At 34.5% G+C, this 13,408-nt stretch overlaps 2 protein-coding genes across 4 annotated transcripts; both read right to left on the bottom strand.

Annotated features, from left to right (window-relative positions):
- Positions 1-410: 410 nt before the first annotated feature.
- On the bottom strand, positions 411-4,507 carry LOC109807786 (uncharacterized). 2 transcript variants are annotated; one of them, XR_014432680.1, is made up of 4 exons: positions 4,160-4,507; positions 2,798-3,035; positions 1,577-1,808; positions 411-708 (listed from the first exon to the last, which is right to left on the bottom strand). XR_014432680.1 is itself a non-coding variant. In XM_020370827.3 (3 exons), exons 1-3 carry the CDS (start codon positions 4,451-4,453, stop codon positions 1,660-1,662), a joined length of 681 nt encoding a protein of 226 aa, XP_020226416.1. In that variant the 5' UTR covers positions 4,454-4,502; the 3' UTR covers positions 1,258-1,659. The 2 variants fall into 2 exon arrangements, 1 of the variants encoding a protein (XP_020226416.1); XM_020370827.3 differs by lacking the exon at positions 411-708 and having other exon boundaries at positions 1,258-1,808; positions 4,160-4,502.
- Positions 4,508-5,051: 544 nt separating this feature from the next.
- On the bottom strand, positions 5,052-12,757 carry LOC109799027 (uncharacterized). Of its 2 annotated transcripts, XM_020359503.3 has the most exons (10): positions 11,137-12,746; positions 10,539-10,742; positions 8,296-8,406; positions 8,033-8,115; positions 7,863-7,929; positions 7,717-7,783; positions 7,509-7,645; positions 7,167-7,258; positions 7,015-7,081; positions 5,052-5,880 (listed from the first exon to the last, which is right to left on the bottom strand). In XM_020359503.3, exons 1-10 carry the CDS (start codon positions 12,394-12,396, stop codon positions 5,716-5,718), a joined length of 2,253 nt encoding a protein of 750 aa, XP_020215092.1. In that variant the 5' UTR covers positions 12,397-12,746; the 3' UTR covers positions 5,052-5,715. The 2 variants fall into 2 exon arrangements, 1 of the variants encoding a protein (XP_020215092.1); XR_002239829.3 differs by lacking the exons at positions 5,052-5,880; positions 7,015-7,081 and having other exon boundaries at positions 7,737-7,783; positions 11,137-12,757.
- Positions 12,758-13,408: the final 651 nt, after the last annotated feature.

Below are 13,408 nucleotides of genomic sequence, written 5' to 3'. Positions count from 1 at the left end.
TTTAGATATAAAAATCAAATTCACAAATTTTTTTTTCTAATGGTCTTGAAAGTGAATTTCAACTCTATTTCAACCAAACACAAATTTTCTTGAAAATTACATTTAAAAACTAAAACCCACTACCATAATGAACGAACCCTCTAGGATTTTGTTTCTTTTTGCCTAAGGTTGGACAGAACTTATAAGATTCAACCAAAAACAAAATGTATTAGGCTTTCCTTTTTTGGGTCCATTTACTTATTAGGCTTGTACTCTTTAGTTGAGCACCCTGGTTATTGTTGGGCTAGAAAACTTTTCTAGCCCATCGTTGTATGTCTTCTACCCTTTGCTGTTCTTTCGACCATAAAAGAGGGTCGGACTGTCTGTTACTCTGTTTTGAATTCTAGTAAAAATATTTTTAATAGAAAAAATTTAAAATTTGTTTAATTTGATTAACAAGTATATTCAAATTAATCTCAATCAAGTATTTTCCGTCGAAACTGTATTACAGAGTCGGAAATTGGTTTCAGTAAATTACCAAACTGACACTAAACAGAAGCCTTGAAGAAATGCCTGGTTTCCAGGCTTTGGAGCATTTCTCTTTTGTCAATCCACGAGTCACTCATAAAGCATCTATGCGATATTCATTGACACACACCTCGATCCTTCAGGTAAGAGGCACTAGGGCCCAATAAAGGCTTCTTTCAAGTGTCATCAATTCATCCCCTCCTGAGTCCACAAGAAGCTCATGGTTATAATGACAACAAACTAAAGATTCAATGAAGTTAATCAACGTGTTAAATGTGTATCTTGCAGGATACCAAGGTTTCGAATAAACTATTAATAGTTAATGATCTTAAAATGGAAACGATAATGGTTCCTTCTCTTATAATGGTTCAAACAAGGATCATCCCGAAGCTAATCCCATAAAATTAAATTTATCTACGGCTTCCTTTCTAGCTCTAGTTCACATTTCGTATGGCTTAACATAATCCAGAAGTTACTATTTAGTTTTCTAGCCTCAATAATATGGCCACTGAATCACTTTTGAAGTTGTGACGCCTTTATTGTTTGGGGCCTCACTGCAAAGTTTCCCTTTATTTTTTGTGCTTGTCCAAAGCCTGTTTTGGCTATATCTTAGTGGTGGAATAAAATCCCTATTCTATCTTTGGTGGAAAGATTAAAAAAAAAAAAATACCAAATAGGAATTCTGCACTCTAGCTTTATAACAATATAAATATACGAGAATATGATGTGATTAAATAATGGGATGTGTAGTTGTAGAAATACCGCATGCACATATTTGATCCCACAAATGCAGAAAATATACTTCGTTCCAAAATTACATCATTTTTTCTTTTAATAATATTACATCATTTACACACAAATGTAACTTCGTATCGGCTACAAATTGTACTACGCCAGGCAACTAGATGGGCTACAGAAGAAAAGCCACTGCTTTATATTAACATCAAACTTTAAACACAACACACAATAACCTGGCTTATTTATCAAAACATCCATCAGTTCATAAGTACAAAACAAAAGACAGGGATTGAAACCAAACTATGAAGGATCTAAGAACAAGACTTCATACCAGCCAGAAGAAGCTCGTGTCATTCCCAAACACACATGTAGCTTAAGATTTGTACATAAGTTTCCACTTTTGATCATCATCCCCTACTTTGAATTTGTGTGTATCAGGTGGTGTGCCTGCCGTGCAGTAGTGTAAGATGAAATTGCAGAGCCAGTCACGCCCAACGAGTGTTTAGCAAATCCAAAGCTCTTTCTAGTTACCAGCCACACCGTGTAAATGAATCCGATCCAGCCTGGTTCATATAGATTTCCATGTCCAGTAGTGTTAACCCACAAAAAGATAAATAAAAAAACAACTACGACAATCAATCAAAGAAACATCTACATCATATTATATTTTAGAATGAAGAGGAGAAAAGCAGTTGCAGTTAAGTTAGTGATGCCACAGAAACTCCCTGTTGGCTTTCATGTACACAAAAATAGTCCATAATTTATTGAAATTCTAAGGATGGAATTCACCACATCAGGCAATGTTGATGATCTATGGCTACTGTTTGACTGGTAAGCTGCCAAATGAAGTAAAATCCTAATAGTGAACATATAAACCATTACACAATCCATGCTCATTAGGAGTACATGAAAGGGGCAGTTAGTTAAGATAGTTAGAGTATTAATGAGTTAGTTAATTAGAGGGCATAATTAGATATAAATAGGGTAAGAAGGATAGAAGGGTCCATTTGTAAATTGAGCATTAACACCTTTGTGAAAGGGAAACTCTTGGAGGAGAGTATCCTCTCCTATTCTTTGTTCCTTTGCAATCAAGAATAAAATCTTTCTTTTCATTCTCAATTCAAATTCTTGGTTCCCAACAAAATGCCAGTGCAATTATATGCGAAATAATTACCTTACACTTGATCAATGTCTATATACATGCAGTAACCAGTAACAAGGATGGGAACATGTAAAATCTTACTGAGTGTACAAAACTACTTTTTTACACTGGGAAGGGCAACAACCACTTGTAGAGTCATTAATCTGATGAAATATCTGCCTAATTGCAACTAAAGGATGCAGTTTATATCATGTCATAACCTATTCAGAGGCACATCTCGTTGAAGAGATATACATCTATTGCTGTGGTGTACTCAAACTATTGAACACACTACGAGCAAACAAAAAAGTTCTGAAAGTTATTATAACAATGTAATAGCAAACAAAATCAGACATAAAACCCTGGAAAATGAAAGAGAAAAAAGGATGAGGTGACCAAAAAACTTGTTACCTGTGATTATCAGAATAGCCACAATTGCCCAAAATGTGGTAACGGAAATAGCAAATATGGCAACTGTTAATGCTCCAATGTATATAGCTGTAACAAAAGCAAAGAAAAGAGCCAAGAATCCTCCTGCTGCTGCCAAAGACATTAGCAGTGATATGACAATGGCATTTATGGTCGCAGCCAGAAAGAAAAGCATAAATACAAGCAGTCCTGTCAATGCAACAAAAGCAACCGTCCCAACCTGCAGCAATAAAGAAAAACAAGAAATCATAAACATTCAAAACAAAAGATAAATTTATCTTATGATAAACCCTTGCTTGATATGAATATTATATAGTTTCTTATTTAATTTCAATTTATTATTTTAAAAACGTATAGAACATGGTTCATCATTATTATCACTGTTATGACTACAAAAGGACAAGATTAAGCAACATCAAAACTGATAGGTAACAATCATGCGTCTCCATGTGATTTTTCCCATGTTTACTATCAAGAAAATAAACAACCCTGCATGCTATGAATCCTAATGATGATAATCAGCATGTAAACAAATCCATCAGAACGTGAGTGACCGGTAAAACAAACACTATACTTACTAATAAGAGTTTAAGTTTCAAGTTTACAAACTAATGAAAAATCACACTAAATATAATTTTTACAGTAATTATTATGCGTGTTTGGATTCACCTAAAATCATCTAATATTACGTTGAAATTTGAGATAATGTGATTTTAGACAAAATTATGTTCAGAATCAATTTCATCGTGTTCAAGATGATCGGATTATCTATCCAAATTTATAATTAACACTCAATCAATTTTGATAACAAATTTTCGAATAACATTCGATATGAAAATTAATTTCATATCTTTTGACATTCAAAGAAACTTTTGACTCACATTTATTCAAAATCAATTCTGCAAATTCATTTTGATTCAAAATGAATTATATTAATGCATATCTAAACACACTAACTTTAGCAAGAATTTACGTTACATCAACATTTTTACATTATTATTATTTTTTTTACGAAATCACTTTTAAAATTCAAAATAAAAAATCCAAACAAATATTAATCATTTCACTTCAAAATCAATTTTAACTCCAATAAATTTTTCAAACGCTCCCCAATCACACAGAAAATCTAACAATTCGCTATTAGACCACTTTAAGTTGGAAATCAGCTACTCACGGGTCAATCTACATGATCAAGACATCTTACCAAGTGAAACACGCGGAGAAGCTAAAATCACAGTCTATAAAAGCTTGAACAATGAAACCATTCCTAAACAGCGATGAAACTCGATTCGATTCAATGAATAAATCGAAGAATGAACCGGATTGAATTATTATCATTCTTACGGAGATGACGAAGAGGGCGCGGAAGGGAGTGCCGCGGCGAGTCCAGAGGATGACGTCGCGAGCGGAGTTTCTGGAAGCGTCCGGAAGGAGTGGAGCGTTGTCGGAGACGGAGACCTTAATCCGGCGGAGTATGGATCCGGCGTAGGCGGGCTCCGGGAAGAGAATGGCGGAGGCGATACGGTTAAGGACCTCCGGCAAGGTCTCTTTTACCCTTCCCTTCCTCTGGTTCGACTTCAGTTCTTCTTCGTCTTGTTCATCGGCGTAGACGCTGTTCCCGTTGGCCTTCTCTGCCATTTTTTGAGTTGCAGTAGAGACAGGTTGTGATCGGAATCTATCTAGATGGGAAGAAGAAATTGCATCAAGGTAGGTCCCACGTGTGACTGCAGATTCAGTGCGAACATCGACACGTGAGAGAGCGAGATGCACGTCGGCACAACATTTTTAGCTTCATCGTCCACGTGGACGGTCTGATTCGTCCTCTACATCTGTAGAGTGTAGAGTGAAGGATATAGGAATTATTTTATTAATAGTTTATTTATTTATTTTCAAGGTATGACCTACTAGTACTACGTAGTATTATATTAAGAGAGATGACATCAACTGCATTCAAATTCAATAAGAAATAAAAATCAAAGTGTTGGGCTGACGACTAATTGGGCTTGAAGCCCATGGATATTCTCTAAATGTTTCGGGTCAGAGCACGTGGGCTGACGAGTAATAGGGCAGTGTTTGGTGTTTAGGGCAAAAATGAGGGTTAAGGTTCAGAAAGGAGCAATATTTACTTCTTTTTTTTTTTCTTTTTTTTTTTAATTTTGAAAAGAAAAATTAGAAGGCTGATGACTCACACTGCATAATCGGTAAAAGTGCAGAATTTTTAGTGAGTGAAGAAACTTTTTATTTTATTAAAATGTTACCTTGTGATTTTTTGTTATGTAAAGTGCCACGAATCTTGATTTTTTGTTATGTAAAGTGCCACGAATCTCGAACTGTTACTGTTTATTGTATTACTGGAAAATTGGGTTCAAGTGACAAATTCTCGTTATTATTACTTTCGTTATTACTATTAATGTTGTGGTCATCATTCTTTAAGAAAATGATAATTTATTGTGAAGACTAATATTAAAATAAATTTAATATTATTTTATTTGTAATTGTTCTCTAAATAATGAACGTCACGGGCTTTTCTCTTTCTTGATCAGTATGTATTAAATGCATCTTAATTTTTTTTAAAAGTATTGATAGTTTCCATAGGAGGTTTGAGGAATTCCAATATGAGTTTCGCAGCATTGCTGAGTGCACATCTTTCACTATAAGAGCTCCGATCATGAAGTTTTTGGAAAGAAAAAAATTTTTTTTCTAAACATGTAACAGAGTTCTTCATTTAGTACAATTACAATATTTGTGGCAAGGGAGATTGCAGAAAGTAATGTCGCAACCTATTTCTTTCTGCATATGACAACTGCAGAATCAACAGTGAAATAAAACTACAATTTTTCTTCCTGTGGAAGATTATACATTTTTTCTCTCTTTAAATTTCCTTCCAAGTAATAAAAAAACTAGGAGGATACCAAAGTCAATAGTAATTCCCGTTGCTGAGCATTCAGAGATAATAAAATCGTGTCAAGCACACTACGTGGAATGTGCTGCACAAGCAGCCTCAGCAAATAATTCACCTGCTCCATTGTTTCTGCTGTAGCTAATTTGTCACCCTTGTCTATAATCTGTAATAAAAATATATTCCACCAAAACGGGAGAGAACAGATAAAGTGACCAATATTCAATAATTTTAAAAATCATGCTTATACTGTGCAAGACATTAGCAAATTGTTCCATGATATAAATCCAACAAAATAAATTCATATTTCATAATTAATCTCAACCAAATTGGGCTTTCCATTATATGAAATAATTATCAAACTGGCAATCAAATGACAGTAAATTTTGCATCATAGATGTAGTCAAATTCATGATGGTAAAAAGAATGAGCATATGTATATTAGTCATTTCCCTACTCTTCCTTCAACTTCTTCACTCTTGTTGTGATTATCTATGTTTCTCTTTCGAGTGTATGAAATGAAATAAACAATTTAAAAGATGGTTATAACTTGTAATTCTTTTGTGGAACACCAAAATGTCCACACATAAATACAATCTGTGATTATAAAAGGACTTGGGGAGATTCAAATGTATTCGGCCTTACTGCCCTTGAGTGGAGAGGCTGCTTTCTCTAGTGGAATTGGTGACCATCATGTCACCAGCAGCAACCTTACTATAACCTCAAGGCTTTCCCTTTCAATCCAGTTGATTATGGAAGTTAAATCATATCCCAGGAGACAATGCATGGAACTATGAACTTGCACAACATTTGTCTACATGAGAATATATCTGTAAATGGTCCTAGACATTCTTTAGACAAGAATGTATCGTAAAGTAAAAGTTAAATTTCTTTATTTAATTCTTATTCTACAATTTTGGTTTCCTATTTTTATTTAGGCCATTTTGATCTACCAGTTTTGAAAAAATAATTGCAATTTTGCTCTAATGATTAAACCTACACACTTGTAATAATACACAATTTTCAGTGATAGTTATGCTGCATGTATGAAATAACACGACAACAAAAAATATTACTGAGTTCTCACTTTCTGTATAAGTAACTCTTTTGAATTTAAACCGGTATGTAAAATTCACAGTTAAACTAAAATTACATTTTTTTTTTAAATTAGGAAACAAAATTGTGGATTAAAAGTTAAAGAGGGACCAAAAATTGACAAGTGTGCAAACATCTCAAAATTGGCAGACAAAAGAGAAAAAATGAAATCAGACAAATTGGTATTTACGTGTGGATAACTCACCTCAAGAAACACTACAATAATCTTGACAAGGTTTTGATTACCAGATCCTAAAAGATCCTTATCTAATCTGAAAAATATTAAAGCATTACGTTAACCACACCTGCTTATATTGAAAAGCAAATAGTTCAAAATATTCTATTAAACTTCTTCACCTTGAAACCATTAAACAGAGTTGTTCATGCATAACTTTGGCTTCGATCAAATCATTTTCAAGTGGCAAGAAACTTAGCCAGGCTGGAACAATCTGCAAGTATAAAGAGGCAAGAAAAAGTAGTGCTTTCTTTTTCCTCATTTTATAAATAGTTACCAATAGAACAAACGCCTAGCTTGATCAGATTCAGATATCTCATCTTGAAATCAGTAAACTTAGCTCTGCTTAAATGTTAGCATAAACATGTTAGTAGATTCATTGAACATTATACTGAACTTTTATTCTGGCATATTTTTTTTTAACAAAGGGCAAATACCAATAGATAGAAGAAGGAAAATATTACCTTAGAACCATCAATGCATTCACGATGGACTTCACAAATTCTTCCTAGAGCAGAAACTGCAATATCATGAGCTTTTGCATTCTCTGAAAGTGATCGATTCGGATGGTTCATCAAAACACCGAGTTCTAACAATATCCCTAAAAAGACAAAACAGATCTTAGTTGTGAAATTATTAATAATACTGCAAATTATGGAACAAACAAGATACTATTGACAAAAGGCTTCAACTGCGGTGTTCCAAGCTCTGCAAAAATTCGAATTCCCCGTGCTGCCTCCTGAAAAGGGACAAAAAAAGTAATTGGAGAAAGAAAAGCTGCATCAAGAATGAAACCAAGCAGTCACATGGCATGAAACCTCATTGATTTCAGAATTCTCATCATTGCATGCTTCCAATAAGATGGGAAGAAAGGTTGCACAGTACCTATCAAGTAAAACAAACAGTAAGTTTTCTATGTATCAAACTTTTGAGATCAATTAAATGTATCGAGCATACAAGAAGCTAAAAGGAAGATTCAAAAAACTACTTGTGAGCCACTTCATGACACCGTTGAGCAACTATGTTTAAAATTGACAAAGCAATACTTCTTTGCTTAGCACTTTCTTTACCCTGCAAACGGAGGGCCCAAAACATCAAATAAGAGGATCATAATGATGGGGTCATGGGAATTCAAATATTATGAGCCTTAATGGAAAGTTCAGGATGAAAATCTTTCAAGGAATTAATTTGTGATAGCCTTTCCACAGACACTGAAATCCAGCAAATTGCAAGGTAATAATTTTTATTTACCTGAAGCAATGGCAACAATTTGCTCATTAAAATATCCCCATTCTTGTTCAGTGTTAAGCTTTCTGGCAAGGTGTTCTTTAGAAAGAATAGCATTGCTGAGACAGCTTGTTCCTAGAAAAGCAACATAAGTTTATTAACTTAATAAGACATGTTTGAAAATGAGTTAAAAGAAGAGAAGAAGACACGCATGCTTACGAAGGGAAATGAGCAAGATATCTAAACACTATTCACGTCATTTTTTTAACATTCCTTGTAAAAAGTAACAGATAAAAAATAAAGGGGGAGCAAATTGGGCCTTTCTTCACCAAGTGTAAAAGGAGTATGACAAGTGACATGAAACATCTTTTGAAGATGAATTGCTAGAAAGTTCAACAAGAACAAGAAACATTTAGAATTTCACATGCTAAAATGTGTACAAGATGTTACATATCAAATTCAAAAGGACTAAAACAAGTTACAAGGCATAACGTAAGAGCTTAAGTTCTTTGCGAAAGGTATCCTTCAAATAAAAAAGGAAAACAAACCTTCACTTATATTTAACGAGCATTCCATCATGTGTCATAGACATTATTTTTGTAATTGTTTATTTCTTACTTTCACACAAAGATTGAAAACTAGTGTAAATTAGTATTATAGAGCTGGACTGCTGATAGAAATTTAAAAATCAAAAGAGATAAATAATTTGAAACAATGTCCCAAAGCTTATGAAACAGTAAGAGTCAAATACACTACAAACAAAGTATAATTTGTAGGAGAGAGTATATTTTTTTCTTTTTCAAAATTAAAAGCTTCATTAGAATTTAAGTACTAGAACCTATCAATGTTGTGAGGTACACATCTTGATCATAACATAGGAGGAGAACTGTTTATTTAATTCAACATATAATAATCCAGATCGATACCATATGGTCGAGTTGGCAATAATCTCCCTCCTAGACCAAGTGTTCTTAGGCCAAGATAAATGCACGTTGTACTTGCATGACATGACAATATGAAGACTAAGACTCCTAAAGCTTTTGGAGTCACATTAATGAGGTGTGATGCTTTCTCGCACATTGAACCAAAAGTAAAATATCACCCGTCCTAGATATTAGGTCCCATTGTTATGACTAAATTGGATTTTGGTAAGGATGTCAAGGTAAAGAAGGACATGTCCAAGATCACATTGTCAAGGCTGATATCATGACACAAGGCTTAGACTTCCTAGGATACCAAGGAAAAAAGTTGGGTGAAAAATCCTTACATATATCAAGCCTAAATTTGAGTCATTGTGGACTAAAATCTTGAGCCTTATGCTTAGACCTAGTAGGTTGCCATGAATAGACAAAATGAATTTGAGAAAGGCTAATTTGTGTTTGACACTGCACACATTCCTAAGAACAGAATGTAACTAGGAAATTTGAAGGATGGGTGTTCAACAGAGTTTGGACATGTATATAAACACACCTTTAGTGCTAACAAGACTATTCTATTCACATCATTATTAAAGTACAGAATTTTAGTGATTTTATTTTTTTAAAAAAACTTTCTATTAACACCTATCTTTTCTCTCCATCTCTCTTTTTTTTATTTTTTATTATATCGTATCATTTATCATATTTATGTCTTTCTGAACAATGATTTTTGAACACTCATGTTTTTAAAATATTTCATCGAGGAGAAATAATTAGGTGGTGGAGAACTATCAAGTTGTTGAAATATAAACTTAATTTCGGGTCTTTTATATAAATAAAAGACCAATTTCTAGAAACATAATTTAAAAAAATTTCTTTAGAAGATAATTCTAGAGTAACATATGGAATTGTCTAGAATGTACTTATAGGTTTGCATATATGAAAAATAATTTAGTGAGCCATTTATAGTCACTAGATTAAAATAGTTTTGGCAAAATCCTAACCATTAATTTAGGAGGAACCATTAGTATAAATTAATAGGAGTGATCGCTTAGAGTTTGTATCAAGTCAAAATTAAGAAGTAATCATTTATATATATATCCTCTTCCACCAAAATTACTAGTATTTGTTATTCTCAAATTTTTCTTTTACTAATAAAATTTTATTCCAACAAAATTGTTTATGTTGTCAATTAATCTTTATATATAATGTGTATTTAAAATTTTCAATTTATGAAAAAATTACCTGATACTTTAATTCTTTTTTATCATTCTTATATTTTTTTTTCTCATTTTTGTCTCTCACTTTGTAAAATTTGGGATATATACCGGTCAATCAAATCTACCATACCTTCACTTTATGGTCTTGATCATTGTCGAGCGCCATGCAAAAAGCATGCACGAGTTTATGATGGTAAAGGATATGCACCGCCTGAACAAAGTTAGTAGGAGTCTCCATAAATTTGAAAGTTGCTAACCGAACTTGAATATGTGAGTCTTGGATTGACTTCAAAACTTTGGTCACCACTTCACCTAGAAAATTGTCCATCAATACCTGGACAACAACAAACAAATCATCATCAGCAAGTAATCAAATTTAAATCATCACAAAACATATACAACTCAAAATTTTTGTAACAAATCACGCACCAAGATAATCAATCTCTTTAAGAACACCTTGTGTTTGCTGTAATTAGTACAAAACATATAGAAAAGGTAAATATTAATTAATGTTAACGAAATTTTTTTTAAAATATTCAGCTTGTACGTCAGTTATATAATATTTAAATATTTAAATATACTTGCACGTTTGTTTTTGACGTGAGTAGAACTTAAATCAACCGAAGTTAAAGTTAGGTTTATTATTTTACAATTGCATAGTCCAGAACTTGAGATCAATGATTACTCAACAAAGAAATAATATATAATATTTAAAATATTTATGTCACCAGTTCATCGGAGAATTCTTCAGCCAGGATACTGAGCATTGTGATTCCTGCATGGCGCATATTCCATTGGGCATTGTCTAAGTGAAGCCGCAACACTTCATACGCAGCAGGCACCGCTTTATTCGCTCCGAGTGCAACACAAAGCTTCTTCAACCACTTCATCCCGAATCCATAAACGTCAACAACCTTCTCTCCTTCCGATACACTGTCACCACCACCACCACCACTACCGTTCTCTCCGACACACAGCAGCATCTTCATCGGAACACATAACAGCCTCCGGGCAGTGGAGTTTGGAAGGTTGACAAACACGTGCTCATACTCCTTCACCTCAGTCATGGCCACCACCAGCTCAAACGCTAAACGGTGCGTTTCCTTGCTCAGACCACCGCTCTCGGCGATCTGCAGCACGTCCAGGACCATATCGTTCATGTACGGCTTCAGAAGCAGAGGCTCACGGTACACAAGGTTCACCAGCTCCGCGAACGCGCTTCGGAAATAGGTGGCTTCGAAGACATGCAGGAGCGCGAAGACGCCGACCATGACCGCGCGGAGGAGCTCGTGGAAGAGCGCCGGGTCGGAGAAGAGGCGGATGTGGCCAACGACGGCCGCGAATGAGGCGACCTGGACGTCCGGATTGGAGGAGGCGAGGGCGGCGAGAAACGCGGCGTGGAGAGGACGCAGGGCGCTGCGTTTCTCCCTGAACGCGTTGGAGACGAGGAAACGGGAGTCGTTTGGGAGCTTGGCGAGGACCAATGCGGCGACCTCGCGGAGCTTGTCGTCGTTTGAGGCGAGGGAGGAGAGTAAGAAGTCGAGCATCTCAGGCCACGTTTGATGCGATTTGTAGGTGGCGGCGAGGGTTTCGGCGAGAAGGAGAGAGGCGAGGCGGAGGACGTGGATGGAAGGCTCTAGGGCGAGGAAGGTGAGGAAGTGGGCCTTGAGGCGGGCCTGGGCGATGGGCTTGAGGTTGGGCCAGAAGTCTGCGGGATTGAGGAGGAGGAGGGCGCGTGCGGCGTTGGCGCGTGTCTCCGGGAGGGGAGTGCATCGGAGGAGGAAGAAGAGTTTGATGAAGAGGAGATCCGGGTGGTGGCGCTTGCAGCATTGGAGGAACGCGAGTGCTTGGGATCTGTGCTGGTGCTGCGGAGAGTAGAGGTGAGAGAATAGCGTTTCCATTGCAGTGTTGTCGTTCGAGCTTAGCACTTGGAACACTTTGGATTGCAATTCGATTGGGAATTCTAGGGAATCTGTTGTTGCCTCCATTGTTACGTGAGGGTTGCTTTTTTCTCGCGTTTGGCGGCTGAAAGAAGAAACAAATGCTGATATGCATTGGGATTGGAACCTAAGTGAGTGTCTCACTTTAAATGCGTGACTGGTTTGCGAATCGAGGAGTTTTTCTTGTTTTGGTTTTAAATAAAACTAGGAATCGTACCTGTTTCAGGATGATTGGTTCACTGTTGACAATGCTCATGATTAAAGATGACATGATCATAATCACCATATTAAATTTGCAATGTCTTATAACAAGGTTGATCTTCGCATTAAGATATGTTTCTATTTGGAAAGCAAGCAAAACAAAATAAAAGATACGAAAAAGACTAAAATAAAAGGTAAGTTTTTTTTTTTTTTTTTAAGTTATATCACTTATACTTATTTTTATATATTGAGAGAGAGGAGAATTATAATAATACCGGTATAATTTTTACTAAGTATTATATTTAATAACTTTAAATGTAAATTTTGTAAAGCCAATCGTTAGATTAAAAGTTCTTTATTCTTAGATCATGTATACAAAAATTTATATTAATTCAAAATGATTTTATAGTTAATTCTTATAAAATAAAATTGACATAATATATACACTTTAAAATATACTAAAATATGAACATTTTGATTACCTTCAAGTTATTGTTCAATTTTAACAAATTTTGATATAAACATATAAAGTGATATGAACTTTTAATCTAATAGTTGAATTTACAAAATTCACATTTAATATAAAGTTATTGAACGATTTAATACTTAGTAAAAGTTACACTGGTGTTATTATAATCATTCTCATATATATATATATATATATATATATATATATATATATATATATATATATATATATATATAAAAGAAAGAGGAAGATATCTTATTTCAAGTGTAAATTTATTTACACTCCATTTAATAACTCATGTTTTATATGAAACTTTAATAATTCAATTATTAAGTTTTCAATACATAAAAGATTTGCAAAATTTTAAAAAATTTGAATACTATTTGATAT

This window comes from Cajanus cajan, chromosome 3 (genome assembly GCF_000230855.2).
Source record: "Cajanus cajan strain Asha chromosome 3, NIPB_CcT2T_4, whole genome shotgun sequence".
Taxonomy (NCBI): Eukaryota; Viridiplantae; Streptophyta; class Magnoliopsida; order Fabales; family Fabaceae; genus Cajanus; species Cajanus cajan.
This window is presented reverse-complemented; position numbering and strand designations above follow the sequence as displayed.